At 63.8% G+C, this 16,612-nt stretch overlaps 3 protein-coding genes across 3 annotated transcripts; 2 read left to right on the top strand and 1 right to left on the bottom strand.

The window, feature by feature from the left end:
• Positions 1-4: 4 nt before the first annotated feature.
• CHLRE_06g267000v5 (uncharacterized protein) lies at positions 5-3,786 on the bottom strand. The gene is made up of 8 exons (XM_043062876.1): positions 3,627-3,786; positions 3,482-3,537; positions 3,270-3,371; positions 2,420-2,960; positions 1,852-2,052; positions 1,558-1,613; positions 1,135-1,269; positions 5-691 (listed from the first exon to the last, which is right to left on the bottom strand). The coding sequence occupies exons 1-8, from the start codon at positions 3,667-3,669 to the stop codon at positions 617-619; spliced, it is 1,209 nt and encodes a 402-aa protein (XP_042923582.1). The 5' UTR covers positions 3,670-3,786; the 3' UTR covers positions 5-616.
• A 1,490-nt stretch (positions 3,787-5,276) lies between these two features.
• On the top strand, positions 5,277-12,856 carry CHLRE_06g266950v5 (uncharacterized protein). Its single transcript, XM_043062875.1, has 7 exons — positions 5,277-5,496; positions 5,726-5,826; positions 5,975-6,253; positions 6,391-7,681; positions 7,826-8,016; positions 8,205-9,357; positions 9,496-12,856. Exons 3-7 carry the CDS (start codon positions 6,047-6,049, stop codon positions 11,439-11,441), a joined length of 4,788 nt encoding a protein of 1,595 aa, XP_042923581.1. The 5' UTR covers positions 5,277-5,496; positions 5,726-5,826; positions 5,975-6,046; the 3' UTR covers positions 11,442-12,856.
• Positions 12,857-12,906: 50 nt separating this feature from the next.
• Positions 12,907-16,612, top strand: CHLRE_06g266900v5 (uncharacterized protein). The gene is made up of 8 exons (XM_043062874.1): positions 12,907-13,147; positions 13,290-13,340; positions 13,597-13,726; positions 13,977-14,039; positions 14,358-14,372; positions 14,625-14,753; positions 14,944-15,215; positions 15,466-16,612. Exons 1-8 carry the CDS (start codon positions 12,978-12,980, stop codon positions 15,611-15,613), a joined length of 978 nt encoding a protein of 325 aa, XP_042923580.1. The 5' UTR covers positions 12,907-12,977; the 3' UTR covers positions 15,614-16,612.

Raw genomic sequence — 16,612 nt, 5'->3', positions numbered from 1 at the left:
GTCGTCCACAGCTCAATTACACCCACTTTACAACACCCTCTTTACAACATTTTGGTCGCCGGAGGCATTGAGATGACGTCCCCTTCGGGATTACATGCAATGCTTTCACTGCAAGCCGCTTCGGCTGGTCCTCGGCTCTCGGCGCTACCCAGCCGCTCGCGTGCCCTGGCAGGCCACCCCCACACACTTCACCTTGTGGCTTGGACGAAGGACTGCACCTGACTGCACCGTCCACTAGATGAAGTGTGCGAAACTCAACACGCAAAGCATAGTGTCTTGAACCCATGTCCCCAAACCTCGTATACTGTCAACTTGATCCCACAATCAAGCCCAACCGGCAACCGCCTCCTTATGCGCCCAGCCTACACCTACGCCTAAGCCACCTGGTGGCTCCGTCGTCCTTATTAGCCATCAGACACAAACCAATCCATCCTGCACAGCACCTAATCTGGCCGCTTCCTGAGCTACAACCGCCCTATTGCCTGCCTCTCTGCATCACCTCTGCAACACCCCTTATCAGTCCTCACAAGTGCAAAGCCGCGGCGCGACCCGCCGTGGCAGTGTGTTTTGCCCGCCCTACGGCGGCAGCGCGACGCCGGCACGGGTGCGGCACGTGCTACTCCCGTAGCGCCGCCACCGCCGCCCGCACCAGCTCCTCGGGACTGCGGTTGGTCTGGTAACCGGGCCGCACCTACACACGTGCAAACGCATGCCAACAACCGCTTTGGATGAGCTTGGAAACATGCATGTGTGCGTGCGTGCGTGCTCGTGGGGTAGGTAGGGGCAGCAGTGCGCAGCACTTGAGGGACAGGAGGTCCCAGCGGCGAGGACCAGCAAGCCGAAGTCGGGCCGTGTGCACCTGAACGTGAGCCCGGCACGGCGGGGCACCCGCACGCACGCATCCACCGCCTCCGGCAGCACCCCGGCCCACCCCTCACCGGTCGCAACCACGCTCTCACCCGCACCCTGCTAGGCCAGCGGGCATCCCTGCATCCCCGCACCCTCCCCATCACCCAACCCACCACCACACCCGCAGCACACCACCACCACCACCATACCCAAGCCACCCACCGCTCCCACCTCCTCCCCTTCCCCTCCTCCCCCCAATCCCGGTCCCTCCCCACCCAACCCCACCTGCGACGCATCCAGCCCCCAGGCCCCAGCGATGCCCTCCAGCCGCGCCTGCAGTGTGCCGGGCGGCGCGGCGGCGGCGTCCAGCAGGTTGCAGGCCACCTCCACCAGCCCGTCCGCGTGCTGCAGGGCCATGGCCTGGCGGTGGTGGTGGTGGTGGTGGTGGTGATGGTTTACATTCATGGTTATGTAAGAAGTGAAGAGTGGGGGAGGGGTTTCAGGCATGACCCATGAGAGGAAGGCGAGGTTGATACGGCGCAGCGAGAGGGAGGAGGAGGAGGAGGCGGAGCATGGAGGCGGAGCGGGAGGAGGGGAGGGGAGGCGGAAGGGGCTCTCGGAGGCTTGCCGTGGGACTGGAATGCAATGGAACCGAACAGTTGTAGCGCTGGCCAGCACCAGTGCAGCCCCCACAGCCCAAGCACCCACCTGCACGCCAGGCAGGCCGCCGCCGCGTTCCGATATGGCCTTGGCGAGCTTGCGCGCTGTGTGTGAGCAGGAGGGTGCGAGCACAAGCACACGGAGGGGGTGGAGGAGGACTCCGACACGCACGTGGCCAGCTGGTCCGTTGAGGGCTTCAAGCCATCCGGACAAGAGCCGACAGAGCAGTCCAGATCACGTCCAACATCAGCCTTTACAGCATGCGCCCCTCCCGCCCCTTCAGCTCCCCTCGCCTCCTTCAGCACCCGCCGCTCGCTTTCCCTTCCTTGCCGCCTCGCTCACCCGTTGCCATGTCCACGCCCGACAAAGGCACGTTGTAGTTGCCCACCCAGGGAGTGGCCCCGATGGTCACCACGCCCCACCGCGCCGACGCCGTGGCTGGACCCAGGTCGGGCGGGAAGGCCGAGAGGTCGTTGCCGGCGGGCAGCTGCTGCTGCTCCAAGCCGCCGCGCCAGCCGCCCTCGGGAGAGCGCCGGAAGTAACCTGCAGGGCGGCGGGGTGTAGGTGGCGGGGTTTGGCAGGGGTGGGCGACTGAGAGTGCGGAGTGGTGTGGTTAACGGAGGGCAGGGGGCGCATGGCAAGGCGACCAGCGATGGGGTGATGGAGAGGCTTCAAAGTAGTTTGCAATTTGGCAACCCCGCTTGGCGGCAGTTTGCTACCATCCCCGGCAAGCCCCAACGTGCCCGGCCACCCACAAGCATTGCTGGCTCCTCATTACGCCCGTCAACCGCAACCCGCCATGCATTCCAGACCTCGGCTTGCGTAGCTACGCACCCAGTCCGCCCACGCACATCACTCCCGCAACCCGCCAGCCCAGCCCAGCCCTCCATTCCAGCGCAATAAAACCCACCCAGTTTCCGCCGTATGTCCGCCAGGCCTCTCCGGCTCGGGTGCGCATGGCCGTAGAAGTACACAGGCAGCGCCGGCACCTCCTCCTCCTGGCCACCCGCCACAGTTGTCGCCACGCCCCGGCTGCTACTACTACCGCTGCTACTGCTGCTGCTGCCGCTGCTGCTGGTGGTGGTGCTACTGCTGCTCCCCACGCCTCGCGCTCCGCCGCGCTCAGTCCCCGCCTCCGCCACCGCCACCGCCTCCTCCTCTTCCTCCTCTGCCTGCGGCGGCGACAGCTGTCGCGCGATGAGGTTCGCGCAGGTAGCCGCCACCGCCAGTGGAGTGGAGCCTGGCGGCGGCGGCACCCACACCGTGTTGGGGATGAGGCCGGCGGCGGCGGGTGACCCGCCGTACTGCGTGGCTGCGGCCGGCGCCAGGCCGCCGAGGGGGTGGAGGGCGATGTGGTCCACGACCCCCAAGCGGGGATGGCTGGCGTCGTGTCGGCGCAGGTCCAGAAGCTGAAGCGCGGCGCGACTGAGGCGCACCACCGCCTCCGTCAGCTGCGGTTAGGAGGGCGGCGTCAGAAAACGGAAGAGGGGCAGGGCAGGGCGGGGGCCGCCGGGTTTTACCGGCCGAGCATCCCAGCACACACTCACGGCACGGCAGGGCGAGGCAAGGACATTGTCAACTGCCCGGATACCAACTGCCGGGATATCAGAAATGGTTGACTGCCGGGATCTAAACTGCCAGAGACGTATCTGAATACCCCGTGTAGCCATGCGCCTGCTGTGGTTCTGCCCCGGGGCCCTGGCGTGCAGCGCTTGGGGGTGTGTACGTAAGGCAGCGAGTTGTGCCAGAATGACACGCACCCGGTCTGGTTGCCCACTAACGAGGGTGAACCCGGTCCTGTGGTACGGCTCATCTTGGAACACGTTCACCAGCGCAACTCCGGGCGTCGCCTGGGCCGCAGCCTGCGGGGGCGGGGGAGCGTGAGGGGTGACACGTATGGCAAGGCGCAGCGTGGGAGAGCGCAGTGGGCCCCAGACGGCGGAATCGCGCGCTTAACGGTAAACGGCATCACCTCGAGCTTCCCGATAAGTGCCTTGTCACGCCCTTCAGAGATGTATACATTGCAGCCTGGAGAAGCAGCGACGAGCGTTGAGACAATTTTGTTGGACGCATGCATCAGCCCTGTGGCGTTAGCTGGTGCAGCGATGCGCTCATACCTATTGCAGAGTGGAATTCTCTAGATGTTGTCTCCACTCCCATGGCAGCCGTCGACGCGTTGACAACCCGCGCCGCGCGACCACTGCGAGCGACTAAGACCCGCTGTGCTATGTGCATGATGAGCGCAAATAAAAGCGACAACAAATTGCCCACCTCAAAATTTCCCACACTCGAAATTCTCCATTGCTCACAATCTCTTGTCCGGCCCGCCCCTGGCCGCCACTGCAGCCCCACGCTCCCCTATGTTCAGGTGCGCCGCGCTTCCACTCGACGCGCAGCTGCCACAACGTGCGTTTCTTGGCCTCCGCGATGATGCGGAACAACTGAAAAATCGCTGGTTCCCATGCAAACCGTGCCTGCGCTGACACGCCCATCCGATTCGATCGACGATCCCTCGCGGCGTCTCGCGGACATGTTTTTGCGTTTGACAGAACGTCATGGATTCATAATTGAAGCTGAGTCAAGGTTGTCAGCAATATAGATCTATAAGTCCTCAGCGAAAGAATGCGGATGATACAGAGGGGACAGTCCCAGCACCCGAAGACGCTGAGCCAGCACATGCTATCAGGGTCCAACTTGACTCCACCAACCCCGACTTTGCTGCAAACCCTCCCGCGGACAAAGTCTGCGTGACTCCGCGAAAGGGGCTCAGCGGCGCCCGAAAGCCCCACACAGCTCCCCAAGCTCATCAGCATCCAGGTGAGTGGCCGCTGCTCTGCCGCTGCAAATTGTCTGCCGTCTGCTTGGGGTATGGGCGTCAGCTGCATCCTACGGGACCTCGCCATCCTGCCTAAACCCTGTCCCATCGCACATCCAGGACTATCCAGGTGAGTAGCTTCGATGCACAGCTCATCGTAAGAGCACGCCTGAATGTGCCGCTCGTCTCCGGCAAACTGCTTGGAAGGCCCTGCACCGCGGCACAGCCCGTTGCCCCAGCACCTAAGCCTGCATCGCTCGCTGGCCCCCCCTGCCCAAATCTGCTACTCGCGCCATCCTGGAGCTGCGCACGACAAGCGTTATAAGGTTTACCCAAGTTTGAATTCATCGCGAAGCTTGCTGACACCTCTGATGTCTGAGCCGTATGCTGTGCCATTTCTTGCGTGGTCTGGGCACATGCCGTGGCCCGCCGCCGTATAGCCAAGCCCCCATCCAGCACGCACCATCCTTCACTTCACCCAATCCCCGTCGCAAGCGTGGTTGGCCATACTACATATTCAAGGGAGAATCGCAATAAGTAACGAGGAGTAGCGAGAGCGGCATCGTGCGGGCAGACTATGTTGCCGCTTACCGACGGCACTACATACGCGGCTGGCTCTACAAGCACTGGTGCTGAGATCAGACGATCATAACAACTCATCATGAAACAGACGATCTACCAATGCGCATATATACAGGCCACCGGCCGCGTTGTCAACGCGGTTTTGCGGGAACAGCGCTGCGACGCCCTCGGCATAAATGAAAGGCTATCCTTATCTACGTGTGTTAATTGATATTACTTCTCGCTACATATGATGAGGTCTTCCCACCTGCTATGTGCTCTTCACTCCTTCATTGCCGGACGGCCTACGGGGAAACCGCGGGCCCAGCAGTCCAGAGACTTGCATATAGTAAACAATGCAATACTCACAATAGCTTCATGTCATAAATTACGCTAGCTGCGACCTGCGAACACCGAAGACTGGCCGAAGACTGGTCTCCGCGCTTCTTCAGGCTGCTGTCCACCCTCTGGTCTCAGCTGGTGACATATCCTTGCGGAGTCTCTGCAACTGTTACCGCCTGCGACTAGAGGACTCTCAGCAGTCGTGAGGTCACCGCCACCACAGCTGTTCCTCGGCGTGTTGTCGCGCGCCGATGGAAATATTATGACAGGTGAGGCCCGCTCCCAGGCTCGCTCGCAGTCGAAGAGGCTCCTCACTTCGCTGCTGCTCGCATTCGGCGCTTCCCCGTGTTTCTCGCACCTGCGCAGTCTGGTTGTGATGCATGTCTGTGGGGTTTTATGTGGCTCATTTTGTGCTGGGGGCATCTGGGCTCGGCTAGGAGCTCGAGGCCGTTGGATGCGACTCACCTAGAACTGGTGTTGACGCACAACCGCGCACAGACTCCGTAACAGGATGGATGACAGCCAATAGGAGCTAGCTACATCTAAAACCAGGCAGGAAAAGGTCCACCTGTTTGCCTCGCCAACTTCTCGCCCGACAGGTAAAATACAGTGACGGGTGGCGTGATTTTGATCGTGCATGTTGCGAATGAATTATAACTGAATGGGTTAGCTTTTTCGGACTTTGACCGCCAGGTTGAGCCCTCCACCTCTGCCCGCTGCGCGTGGACCACGCACCGGAACATGCAGGGACCTCGTGCAATGGATCTTCCGTACGCGCGCGGAAGTAGTAGTGATCAAGTTCACAGCAGCAGTCTGTGGATGCGTGGGGAGGAGCATGGCGGGGACACAAGTCACCCGCTGCCGGTCCTCGACGCCGCAAGCGCGGGCAGGTTGTACGGCCACGACGACAACGGGCGCGCTCACCAGCCGGGCGGCCTGGGTCAGCTGCATGTCAACCATTTGGCGGGGCTCAAGCGCTCCATCTGGGAGGCCTGCGCGGTGGGCTTGCAGGCACAGGAGTTGCAGGTGCGTGATGACAGCCGAGTCACCCTTGGTAACCTGAACACTTGATAGATAATGGTGGCCTGTACGGCGCCTGCACACGCACGATTCCTTGTCATACCGTCCGGGCACTTACACATGTGTGCCGACGTGGGTGACAGGCGCGATCCGAGGCCGCCAAGCTTTCGCCGCTAGGCCCCCAAGATGTGCCTGCGCCGCCCAACCAGTCGTCGCAACACCAATTGCTTCTTCAGCGTCTAGTCAGCGCGCTTGGCGGTGGCCACAACGCTGTCGCTGCCGCCACCACTAGCAGCGGCATTGGTAACAGCTCAGGCTACAGCTCTGGGCTGCCGCTGCAGGCGCTGCAGCTACTAGTGCGCCAGCAGGCCGAGCAGCGTGAGGTGGTGGGCGCGGGCGAAGTGGAGGGTGGTGAGGCTGCGGCGGACCAGGAGCGGACGGCCAAGCGCATGCGGCTTCAACTGTTCGAAAAGATACTGCTGGCTCAGGAGCAGCAGCAGGGCAGGCAGCAGCTGCTAAGCACGCTGCAAGTAAAGCAGGAGCATCAGCAGGAGCACGAGCATACGCTGCTGCAGCAGCTGCGGCAGCACCAGCAGCAGCACCAGGAGGACCGGCGGCCGGCGGCCGGGCCGCCTCTGCAGCTGCAGCTGCTGCAGCGGCACCTAATGCAGTTGGGGCCGTCCGCGAGCAGAGCGGCCCAGCAGCAGCAACAGAGTGGCAGCGGCGTAGGCGAGCGTGCAGGCACAAGCGAAAGCTCCCTTAGCGGTTCAATGGCCACGGGCGCTGTGCTGCGGTTCAAGTCAGAGGCGGAGGTGGAGCAGCAGCTGGCGACGGCCGCGGCGCCCATGGCGGCGGCGGTCAAGGCAGAGTTGATGCTGGAGCCAGGGCACCTCGGCATTGGACGCGGCTCGGAGACCGGCACGGGCACCGGCGCCGGCACGGCTCCTGCGTATGACAGTCAGGCGGAGGGTGCAGCGGAGTCCGGGCGGAAGCCGCAGTGCGGCCAGCAGCCGTGCATGGGCACGTCACCGGCGGCAGCGCAGCGCGAGGCACAACCGCAGGATGCCCAACCGCCACTGGACGAGGGGCAGCGGGAACAGCAGCAGCCCCGGCCATCGCTGCAGCTGCGCGGCATCCAGGCCGCGACCAAGAGCCAGCCAGCCACATCAGCGGCTGCGATAATTGAGACCAGCAGCAGGTCTCCGGCAGGCTCTGATGTCACGCCGGTGGCGACGCCCCAAGCACAAATGGTGGACGGAGCCGTCGTGAGCCCGGAGGAGGCGGTGGCAGGGATGCAGATGGACGCAGGCTCGCCGGCCGCCGCCGCCGCTCCGGAGGCAGAGGAGCAAGTCACTAGTGCCGCTGACGACACCGCGGCTGTGGCGGCATTCCTGCTGCACCTGCGCGAGGCGGCCGTGCCCGAAAGTGGCTCAGGTATGCAGGCTGTGGCGGCGGATGCCTGTTCTTGTCCTTGACCACTGCCCTGGCCAGCCGTGCTCGCCAAGCAATCTGGCAGCCCATTTACGCGCCCGTGTCCGTGTCCGTGTCTGTGTTATGTCTTTGCTGTTTGCTTCGCAGGCGGTGACGACGGCGAGGACGGCATGGAGCTCGCGGCCCCGGAGGTGGATGAGGCGCCGCTGCCCGAGGTGGACATTCTGCCGCTGGAGGCGCCGCAGGAGGGCATGGTGGACGCGGGGGACGGCGTGTTTGTGTGCCCCACCACCGCCGGCCCCGGCATCACCTTCTGGCCGCTGTGGAAGCCCGACCCGGTGAGTGTACGACAGGGATTGTGTGGCTGCAGCTGGCGGCAGGGCGGGCCCATGGCGTAGGCTTCAGCAGCAGGCGGGCCCACCGTCATGTGGGTCGCAGGCCTCCTTGTGCCCTGTTGGCTGCCTTGCTCCGTGCTACGTGCGGTGCTGTTTTCACATGGGCCCCAACGATGGTGTGCCCACTGCAGAACGGCGACCAGGAGCTCTTCCCTCGTGTGGCACGGGGGCTGCGCACGAGGCCCAACCGGCCGGCTGGGCCCATCTCATCTGGCCACTACGCCAAGCTGCGTGAGGCTGTGGCGCCCGACCCCCGCACGCCCCGTGTGCCGCGCCGCGCATTGCTCGGCGGCCTTCACCCCGCCGCCCTGGCGCAACTGCTGGCGGCGCAGCAGCTGCAGCTGCAGCTGCAGGACCAGCACCAGCACCAGGCCGAGGCCCAGCAGTTGCAGCTCCTACAGCTGCAGCAGCAGCAGATGGCGGCGCTGGGGCAGCAGCAGCAGGAGCAGCTGCTGCAGCTGTACCAGCAGCAACCGCAGCAGCCGCAGCTGCAGCCGCAGCCGCGCTTCCTGGTACAGCGCGGCGCGAACGGGCAGCCCGTGCTGGTGCCCCTCACCGGGGCCGCACTCCCTGCGCACCTGGCCTCAGGCCGGGCAGGCGCCGCCGGCGGTGGCATTAACCCGCAGGCCGCCGCCGCATTGCTGGCGCGACTGACAGGCGCGGAGCCGCCATCAGCCGGGTCGCCGGCGCCTGCGGCGGCGCTGGTGGCGGCGGCACTTGCGGGCGACGCGTCAGCACTGCTGCTGCTGTCGCAGCAGCTCGAGACCGGCGGCGCCCGCGGCAGCGGCGGAGCCAGCGGCGGCTTCCTACCGCGTAGCGTGAGCGCGGTGACCAATGTGGGCGCTGATGACGAGGACCCTGGCCACAAGCACGACCATCTACCCGCGTTCGCCTCCGACGGCCACCACCACCACGCGCGCCCTCACCCGCACCCGCGCCAGCACGCCGCCGGCGGCCCCATCCGGGGCTTGCACCACCAGCACCAGCAGCAATACCAGCAGCTGCTGCTGCAGCCCCGGCAGCAGCTCCACCTGGATGCTGCACGGCACCATCCCTACGGCGCGCAGGCCCCCACGGGGGGCGGCGGCGCCGGCATGCAGCAGGCGCAGGCAGGACTGCCGCTTTCGCTGCCGGGAGTGGTCGGCGCAGAGTGGGTGCCGCCTCCGCCTCCGCGGCCGCCGCGCAACCACCGCGGCCCTCTGCTGTGCTCCAACTGCGGCACCACGCAGACGCCGCTTTGGCGCAAGGACCGCGAGACGGGTCAGACCGTTTGCAACGCATGCGGTGAGCGACTTGTTTTGCCCCTGTGCCGCGTGCTTGTCTCGCATGAGCGTTTGTCCGACAGCTGCATGCGCTGTAGCCCGCAATGGCCCACCAGCAACGTCCTTATAGCTAAACCGGTCTTGCGCCATGCATGTGCAGGTATCTACAAGCAGACGCACAACACCGACCGCCCAGTCGACGGCCGAAGCGAGGAACGACCGCAGCAGGCGGCGCAGCCTGCCCGCAGCCAACTGCCGCCGCCACTCCAGCAGCAGCACCCGCAACTGCTCGAGCGGGGCGCGGCTGCGGTGGTTTTGCCTGCCAACGCGGGTGGCCAGCGACAGCTCGCCGCGGCCCTCGAATTGTCAAACCGCTGGGCGCACGAGCGCAGCACAGCCGCCGCCACTGCTGCTGTGACGGCCGACGTCGGTCGCTCGCCGCGCTGGTCCGCGCCGCAGTCGCCTTTGAACGAAGCTGCGTCAGAGGCAGCCCTGGAGGGAGGCCTTGGGGTGGCGGGTGGGGAGCGGGCTGCCGTGCAGCCTCTGCAGCTGCAGCTGCATTTGGGGCCGCTGTCTCGCGAGCTATCGCTACAGACGCTGCCGCTGGGGCCGCTGCACTCGGACGCTGACTTGGACCCTGCGCGCCTGCTCGGTGGGGCCCCGCTAGCCGCCGCTACTGAGGCTTCTTCGGCATCCCCAGAGCTGGCAAACGGCCAGCGGATGCTGGACCTGAACCTCAGTCCGGAGGCGCAGCTAGTCGGCTCGGACCGAATTGCCGCCGCGTGTGCCAGTGGCGGCAGGGCGGTGGTGCACGTGCAGGGCTCCCGGGCCGCGTCGCCGCTGCGACTAGACGAGGCTGCGGCTACGGCAGTGGCTGGAGCTGAAGGCGGAGCTGATCGTGGGCAGCGCCCGGTCTCGCCACTGCGGCTGTCGGCCCTCGCTGGCGGGGATAGCGTGGCAAGCGGTGCGGCAGGAGCAGGCGGCGGTGGGGCGACTGCAGCACGCCTCGGCGATGAGGGAGTGGGCGCGGGAGCAGGCGGCATCGCCAGTAGTGTGCTGCTACAGCACCTGGTGCAGAAGGTGCGGTCGGGCCAGGAGCACACCGTGCTTGCGCCGCGCCAGCAGCGACACCAGCAGCACCAGCAGCACCAGCAGAACCAGCAGAACCAGCAGCACCAGCAGCAGAACCAGCAGCAGGGAGCGGCACCGGCGACGTCCACGGCAGTGCTGCTGCGGCAGCTGCTGAGTGCGCTTCACCGCGCGCAGGCGGGCGGCGCGGCGGACGGCCAGGACAGCGGCCAGAGCGATGCGGCAGCCCAGCAGCGCGAGCGCGAGCCGGCCGCACTCCGTGACCTGAACGGAGGCGCGGGCGGTGCGGCGGGTCCGGTGAAGCTCGGAGCGCTTGATGTGGCGGGCGAGGGCGTGGTGGGCAGAGGCGCTGACAGGCCAGGCGAGGGCCACGAGGACGCACGGCTGAAGATTTTGCAGGCGCTACAGCTTCACCGCCAGCAGCAGGATGCGGAGCAGGGGCACCGGCAGGCGAGCGTGTGTGTGGAACAGCAGCAGCAGCAGCAGCAGCAGCAGCAGCAGCAGCCCGTGCTGCATCGGCTCGTGGGCAGTGGCGCAGGCGCGGCCGTGCCACACATCAGCATTGACCTCACCGATGATGCCGACGACTACGACGCAGCGCCGCCGCGACACGTGCCGCTGCTGCCGCTGCCGCGCAGTGCGCAGCAGTTGTCGCACCTGCCGCTCCACCCGCGGCAGCCGCACTCACACCCACCCTCTCAGCCACTGCAGCGAGACCTCGGAGGCCTGCCGTTGACGCAGCCGCCTGCAGCTGGAGGCGCAGGTGTGGGGGCGGGCCGTGCAGGTCACGGGGTGCGGCTGCAGCAGCTGCAGCTGCAAGGCCACGGGGTAGGAAATGGGTCCAGCTGGCTAGAAGATGGGGGCGAGCTCGGCGGCCGCGATGGCTACGGGTGCAGCGGTGGCCGGGACCGTCCGCACCCGGTGATGCAGCTACACCCAGTCGCGGTGGGCGTGGGCGGCGGCGGCAAGGCGACCCCGGGACAGCTGCAAGCTGCAGGGCGCTGGCTGCAGCTGTGATGCACTGGTACCCGTAGCTGCAGAGCCCTAGGGATACAGACGGCTGGCTGCAGGGCACACATGCAATCGCCTGCAATGCAGTGTGGTGCATCCGACGGAACGCCTGTTGGGCAAGGAGCGGTGCTGCACGCGTGAATGAGTGCACATCCACCGAATGCGAAATCTCTATGGCCTGGAACCTAATCACTAAAGAAAAGTGGCACAATAACATATGGCTGGGCTGGATGGGGGGGGGCATTCCGTCTTGCGGGGACTCCTTAACTATTAGCGTGTCATTGAGCGCTTGCGCCTCTTTTTGCCATCCCGATGGCCCACGGTGTGCTTAGTGCTGTGGCGTACTGGAGCGAAACTTGTACAACAGGTGGGTACTTGGGTTACGTCAACCGCACTGCTGTACGGAGTTTTGTGAAGCGCGAGGTTGTGTGGGGCCGCTTTCTGAGTGCTCGTACTTTCCGTCAGACATGTGGTGCGACATCGACTCACCGAAGTACCGTGGTAGCAGTACCGTGCAGTGCCCCGCGTCCTCACTCATGAAGGATGCGGGGCTTGATGCACAAATACTACGAGCACGCTGGACAGACATGTTTCACCTGACCGGTTTTGCAAGGCCCGCATTTGGGCCCTCTGCTGATCTCTGGTACCTGTGCGGGGAGGTCCGCGTTTGCGGGCTTGCCGCTAAACTAGTGACTTGGAGACCGGGGCTGGGTACTAGACGTTTCGTCGCACCTTGTGTTGCTTGGCCGCTGCTCTTGTGATGCAGCTGTCATATATGTATATAATCATAGTGCTGTCAGTGTTTAGGGGAAACAAAACACGGTTAGGGAACCCAAGGAAAGGAACAGAACGACCTGCCTTATGCGGCGCGGTGCGACGCTGGCGGTACTACCGGTGCTTTGTGGTTATTTCCTGGCCACCATGCATGTGTGGGATGGATAGCAGAGTGTGATGAGGATATGACCATGTGTTGTGCAGGAGAGTCAAGTGTGAGGTGTCGACGCATGCTGTACCGTATTCCGGATAAGTCGTGGCAGGCTGTGATGTAAGTACTAAGCAGTGACTGTAACGGCTGAGGATGCACTTGTGGTAACCGCGTTCACCGAGCTGCATTCTGGCGAGGTTGGCGGTAAGCGGGGATGCCCTGGTAATGCCGTGCTCGACTGATACCGGGCTCCTGGGTCCTGGCAACAACATCGCTTTTTTTAAACCCGGGCACCTGCGCCCCTGGACCGTTCGGGGGCATCTGTGCTGGGCGATTTGTGGACTACTGGGGGCCAGCGCCGCCTGGCGCCGATGGCCTTCTCTGGCGGGGCCACGGGTGCAAGGCGGGGCCGGGGTGCCTGTCGGGTGCCACCTTCGGGCACGGATGATTGTTTCAGCCCACAGGATTTCAGCGAAGCCTGTAAACACATATACTCGTGCTTAAGAATCACAACAAGGGTTGCCAGGCGTGCGAGCTTCTGCAAAGGGAACTTTGGTTTGACGCATCCCACATCTCTTTTGCTCACTTGCGCCTGATACCACAAACCAATTACGAGAATGAGTATGTGCCTCCAAAACCTACCCTCGCGCCATGGTGTGCGACCATTCCAGTCCGTTCACTGCGTGCGCCACACGATTGGTCGCCTTCCTGGCTTCCTGCGCGTTCGCGCTTCGGGCGAGCCCAGCGCACCTACAAAGCCGAAGCCAAAGCAGTCGTTCAACATCAAGTAAGACCGGCTTGGTGCGCAGATGTTCCTCGGCCTGTCGTTGTGTGCCCGTCGACCCTGCCGCGTGTGGTACTGTCGTGCCCATGGCCCCCGGCACTCCCTCGGCATGGCTGACCCCCGTTTGGGCATCTCCATAATACAGGGGTAAAGAGGATGCGGTGCAGATGCGGGCTGAGGCCGAGGCTCCATTCCGGTGAGCTGTTGCGGACAGAGCTGAGGGGCAAAGGGTTGGCCGTCTGGCTGTGTGGCCGCAGCGGCCCCCGGTTTGCCTTGATAGCAGTGCGAACACTGCGCACCAACGTCTGGCAGGCTAGCTCGGGAATGTGGGCTGGTAGCTGGTAAGCGCCTGCGCCCTGACGGCTCAGACATTAGCTTCTACGCCAGCATGCTGTTCGTCTCGTACCGTACCTGGCCCGGACGCCTCACGCGCCATCCCCTGTGCTCGGCAGGTCGCTCCGGATGGTGCTGTGTGGCTTTTCGGTGGTCTCCGCTGGCTTGGGTTTCCTCATCTCCATCCCCCAGCTGATTGGGGCGCTGGGGGGCGCCCGCAGCGCTCTGCCGCTGGAGCAAGTGGAGCAGGTGGGTGCGGCTGTATGGTCTGCTGTCTGATGACGAAGTTGCTTGGGTTCAGCGGTCTGTTAACGTATGACCGTTAAGTTGCTTGGAACGAGTTAGCGCTTCCTCAAAAGAGGGAAGGAGTTCGTTGGGATTTGTTGGAACGTAGATTCAGCTAGTCAGCACTACGGCGCTCACTGTCAAACCAGTGTTATCTGTCCGTTCCCTCGCCGCGCCGCCATACTCACTTGCGCACTGTTTCTCGTGTCAACAGAACCTGGCCATTAACGCCGCCGCGGTCGGCATATTCGCTTACTTCTTCTACCAGGATTGGAAGGTGATTGGGGCCCTGCTGGCGGTTTGGGAGTGTGGCCTGGCAAGAGCGTTGCTGTGGTGCTGTGCGTTGCGTTGTGTTCGCCACCTGCATCCGTGCCCCCTGACATCTGGATGCTTGCGAAGTCATAACCAGCGGCAGGCGATGTGTGTGAGAGAAACCGAATGCGCGCACAGACCGTCCGTGCGTGTGCGTATGCACGGGCGTGCGTGTGTCTACGTGTTCCCATTGCTGCGCGGGGTGCAATGCTCTTTGCATTTTGGCTAACATGCTGTCCCTGCTGCCCTCCCCTTGCCACTCACCATACATCAACTGCTTCAGGCCCGGGAAAAGCAGGTGCGATGCAGGGATTGGATGGCACGGTGTAGGGCCGGCGGGTTAGCGGGCAACCTCAATCTACAGCCCACATGACGTACTGTGTCTTCCCGCTGCTGCTCAAGCCGCTTCACAGCATACCGTAGCACGTTTGGCAGTCCGGCCATGGGACGCTTAGTTACCTCCCATGCCACAAGCCAATATCTCTCTTGCTTCCATGCCCTCCAGCGCCCTCACTCCTCACAATCGGACCACAAATATCCACGCAAACAGATTGCCCGCCTCACTCGTGAGGAGACGCTGGGGTCACTGCCCATCCGGCTCAGCTCGGGCAAGATGCTCTCGCTGAACGACCTCCGCGGCACGGCGCGTGTGGTGCTGGCGGCAGGGACACGTGCGCAGGTGCGGGTGTGCCCTGCACGGGAGCTTGTGTGGACACTATCAAAGTGCTTCAGCTGTTCTCGGAAAGACCTGGTTTGGCTATATGCGATTGCATTCTCCCATGCTCGCGTCTCAAGTTTGCAAAGCTGGCGTGTCACGGCATAAGGCAGTCCGTTTTGGATACCGTGTTCGCGCTTGGGGGCACGCGCAGGTTGCGGCGGCGCTGCGCGAGGCGGAGCCGTTGCGCGAGGAGCTGCAGAAGCGCGGCGTGCTGGTAGTGCCGCTGCCCATCTTTGATGACAGCGAGGCGGAAACGGCGGCGGCGGCCGAGGCGGCGGCGGCGGGCACAGCCAACCGCGACGTGCTGCCGGCGCTGACGCTAGAGGACCAGCGCTGGCGCGCGGAGCCGCTGCGGCTGGCGGACTGGAAGTCCTGGTTTGAGCAGCAGCTGTCGTTCAGCGCCAAGGCCAAGCCGGAGAACGGGTGCGTGCTGCTGTGCTGCTCGGGTACTCAGGGGAATGGATCCAGGCGCACTTTGGGTGAGGCAAGGTTTGAGGGTGCGCCAGTCCGCGTGGGATCGGGGTCAAGGCTCCTTGAAGCCCGGCCAGTACACCCAGGAGACCTCGGCCCGCAACAGTTTTGCGGTGTGTAAGCTGCCAAGTGCTTGCGAGTCATCCCTATCACCTGCACATGCCAACTGATTCTAACGGAAACAACCTTGCTGATGTTGTAGGTTGTTTGTGGGCCTGCGGCTCGATGGGCGTGTGCGCTCCAGCGGCAGCGGCAGTCCGCCCTGGCGGCGCTACGCACTGGAGCTGGCGCCGCTCGAGGGCGACAAGGCCTGGACCGGCTTCTTCGACGGCTTTGATGGCCGCGTGTAGGCGATACTACTTGAACTCCACGCTGTGATACACTGGTTGTATCATTTGAGCAAGGCAGGCGGTGTGGAACTTTATGGTGCGCAGCAAGGTGCGCATGTGCGTAGAGAGACGGGCATTGTGGCATACGCGAAGCCACAGAGGTGTCGGCTCTGAGGCCGCCAGGCATGTGTGGGAGTTCTTTCGCAGCAGGGATGCAGAAATCAAGCCTTGTGGCCACCCATTTTTGTAGCCTTAGGCGGGGGGACCAGCATACTGGCGCAAACCGCGACTGCTACGTATTAGTATTTGTTAATGCCTATTGCATGTAAATAGGCGGCGGGGAAAATTCGGGCGGAGCGAGAGGTGCCTTCGCACGTCGGCGTGGGGCTGAGGGTGCACGTGTTGATTGGCGGCGAGTGACGTGACTAGTTTGTTAGCTGCGGGTTAGCACGGACTGTGCACCCCACCCAACCGGCCATGTCCGGATTTGCGGGGATGCCAAAGGCCCCCAACATAGAGGCGTGTGCTTAGTAGGCGCCCGCGTCAAGGTGGCTGGGTTGATAACGACCCGGGATCAGCCCTTTTCCTGCCTACCTAAGGCAGCGACCTCCTTGTTGTAGGGTCACGTTATTAGGCATAAGGTGATGTGCAATCGACTTGTGAAGCAGGCCTTCCTGTGTGAGACGCACAGTAGAGGTATCTGTGCTGTTTTTGCAGCGGCGGATCTGCGGGGCTCGATGACTACGGCAGTGTTGCCCGTTGGCCCACCAGACCTGCCCAGACACACGCTGGTCTCAGGGCCTGCGTTCTTGATCTTGGGGCGGACCAGACACAGCTGATGATGCATTTATGTGGGCACGGGTGGGAGCCACACACATCGGGACTACGCTTTCCTGCCCCTTGCCATGTTCCATCACGAGCTGATGATGCGTTCTGTTCAGGGCATTGCCCTGCGTGGAATTGCGCTCTGATCTTGTTGCTGTCGCCGTCTGCTTTGCAAGCGCGTGCTGCGGAGCGTGA

The sequence above is a fragment of the Chlamydomonas reinhardtii genome, chromosome 6, assembly GCF_000002595.2.
Source record: "Chlamydomonas reinhardtii strain CC-503 cw92 mt+ chromosome 6, whole genome shotgun sequence".
NCBI classification, from domain to species: domain Eukaryota; kingdom Viridiplantae; phylum Chlorophyta; class Chlorophyceae; order Chlamydomonadales; family Chlamydomonadaceae; genus Chlamydomonas; species Chlamydomonas reinhardtii.
This window is presented reverse-complemented; position numbering and strand designations above follow the sequence as displayed.